Source organism: Perkinsus marinus (genome assembly GCF_000006405.1).
Source record: "Perkinsus marinus ATCC 50983 genomic scaffold scf_1104296939758, whole genome shotgun sequence".
Taxonomy (NCBI): Eukaryota; Perkinsozoa; order Perkinsida; family Perkinsidae; genus Perkinsus; species Perkinsus marinus.
Genome location: NW_003213081.1, coordinates 1 through 2,402, shown reverse-complemented (window position 1 = coordinate 2,402; position 2,402 = coordinate 1). Strand labels below are relative to the sequence as shown.

General features: G+C 47.3%; 1 protein-coding gene across 1 annotated transcript; it reads right to left on the bottom strand.

The window, feature by feature from the left end:
- Positions 1-1,748: 1,748 nt before the first annotated feature.
- Positions 1,749-2,162, bottom strand: Pmar_PMAR029213 (hypothetical protein; the record flags this gene model as incomplete). The annotated part of the gene is made up of 1 exon (XM_002782309.1): positions 1,749-2,162. The coding sequence occupies one exon, from the start codon at positions 2,160-2,162 to the stop codon at positions 1,749-1,751; it is 414 nt and encodes a 137-aa protein (XP_002782355.1).
- Positions 2,163-2,402: the final 240 nt, after the last annotated feature.

Genomic DNA, 2,402 nt, shown 5'->3' with positions numbered 1-2,402 from the left:
TGAATGGAATGAAGCATCATCTATAAGCATCGCCGTGTTGTGTAGACGTTAATGTTTTGGTGAGTCGAGCGGTGCATTTACTTGCACTGCAGACGCGATGTGAATTATCATATCCGATGACCAGAGTCTAATGCGCTGCTAACAACAAGATCTGTTGGTGTAGTAGACGATGTCAGCGATTCTTAATAGCTATTGTAATTACTCTCGAGTAAGCGCGAAGCGTGGGTGTCCCATTATTTTCAAATATGCTGCACACATGCTGCTGACTGATGTTGGGAAAATGATGAATCTAATCGACGGCATTGGATAGACAGCAATAACTTTTGAGAGTTCCCCACACATTATGGAAAATGTTGATACATTGCACATCTGTCGAAGCTCAAGCTTCCTTTAGCTTGGGCGACAAGAAAATGGTTTTTCTTACTAGCCAGGTTAAGGCGGAAGAATGTTAAGTCTAGCCGCTGGGTGAACCAACCAGTTTGCTTACTTGGAGACGCAGTTCAAACCGAAGTTGAATGCTTGTTCTGCTGATTTGCACACGGTTGCAGTAAAAATATTCTAGGATTGACACGGACGATTCAAACTGAATTAATAGGTATATCGACCTGTATGACTCATTTTCTCGAGGCGCAATCTTTTTTTGTCGATTGTTATGTGAACTCTCCTCAACTCTCAAAAGCACCCTAATTGTCTGGAGATGAACTGAATGAGCAACACAAGTCCGAGGGGCTAGACAGAAATAGAGTCCAATCAATTACTTTATACTCTTAGCATGGAGGTATCCAGATCTCCCTGGGTGGGGAATCTCCACTGAGGATCGTAGGTTCTAATACCAGTAAAAGACAAAGTGTGTGCGAGGTACGGCTTGTAGAGCTTATAAAGCTCATGTTATTGAAAATTGCATGTAAAGCCTAACGCTTGAGCGCACCAAATTGAAGACGCTGAGAAACCTGGATTGAGTTCGACGGTCGACCTGTATGGTAGGCTCCGATCCCGGCAGTCGGCTCTGCGAGAGCCTCCGCTGCGGGGGCTCGTCGCGACTACGCGTGTCAAGGCTTGAGCACGATAGGCTGAAGTATTTTGCAGTACTTGCATGAATGATAGGCACACGTCGCAGGTCAACTACCACCAAGCACTGCATGCAATGTGACCAGTATAGAGGTGGAGGTGTAGGAAACGAGCTTTAACTATCTGCCTCATTCCGGAGCAGCTGGCAGCTCTAATGCAAAAGATGCCGCGCCACAGCATTAGATCACTGGTGCCATACATGCTACGCACTAAAATGTTAGTACTTGTTAATGTTAATCACAGTACGCAACGAACAAGGAGTAATAAACACACGATATGGACCATATCATATGGTGCGCCACAATATGTAGAAAATGCAAGTGCACGTAAGTAAGCAAGATTGAGTTGAACGCACCTTATGTGAAAAACCAGGATGTGAACTGTGAAACAAACTAGCGTAGTGTGGATAGTAAAGAGCCCGCAGTAATTCATGCGAAAATGATTCAAATCGAACTGGTCAATAAAAACTTTGCATTTTTGCAGCCGTCGTCAGGCCATTAGTTGTCGCTTGTCGCGTCTGGGGTTTTGTCGCTCGCCCAGTGGGTCCCTCCCCACGGTGGCTCGCGGATCTGTCGATCCCCAAGAGGGTTGTTCCACCCAGAATGACAACAATAATGAAGAATAGCTCAGTAACAAAAACTTCAGTATGGCGTCACGCTACCAGCGTGAAGTAGTACTCTTCAGGGACAGGGATAGGCAGTGCCAGTACATCCAGCCGAGACCTCATAGCACAATCCGTTGGCACTTTGGAGGAGACCGAAACAAACAGGAGTATCGAGCCAGGTCTTGCAGAAAGATTTCCACTGACTTGCTGAACAATCGGCGACTGACTCGCATGCAGAGGAGCAGCTGTCAAACGACGTTACCGCAGCACCGCATGGGACAGCTCCGCTCGAAGCAGCAGAGCCCACGTCATGGCATATGTTGTCGTCACCACAGTAGCTGAAGATGCAGTCGGGGGATGCATCACAAAGACTTTGACAATAACCACCATCGGCGGCATGAAGCTTCTCGGCGATTATGAGGGCAGACCCGCCGACGGCTTGACGGATGACTAAGGAGGCCAAAGTGATGAGGAAGATGACGCAGTGCATTACACGAAGTTACACTTCTGTGGCATATCGCGTATTTGCTTACAGAGGAAGAATCTACCTCGATGACTCAGATTGAAACGGTCCTTAATAACGAGCAATACATGATACAGCAATCACGTTCTTCTGCTCTAAGGCTACTGCCCTTAATTAACGTCGCTCCGCTCCTTCATCCTCAGGGCTTGGCACCTCCGACGAGTCTTCTGATGACTCGGATCCGCTCGACTGGTTGTGCCTGTGCTG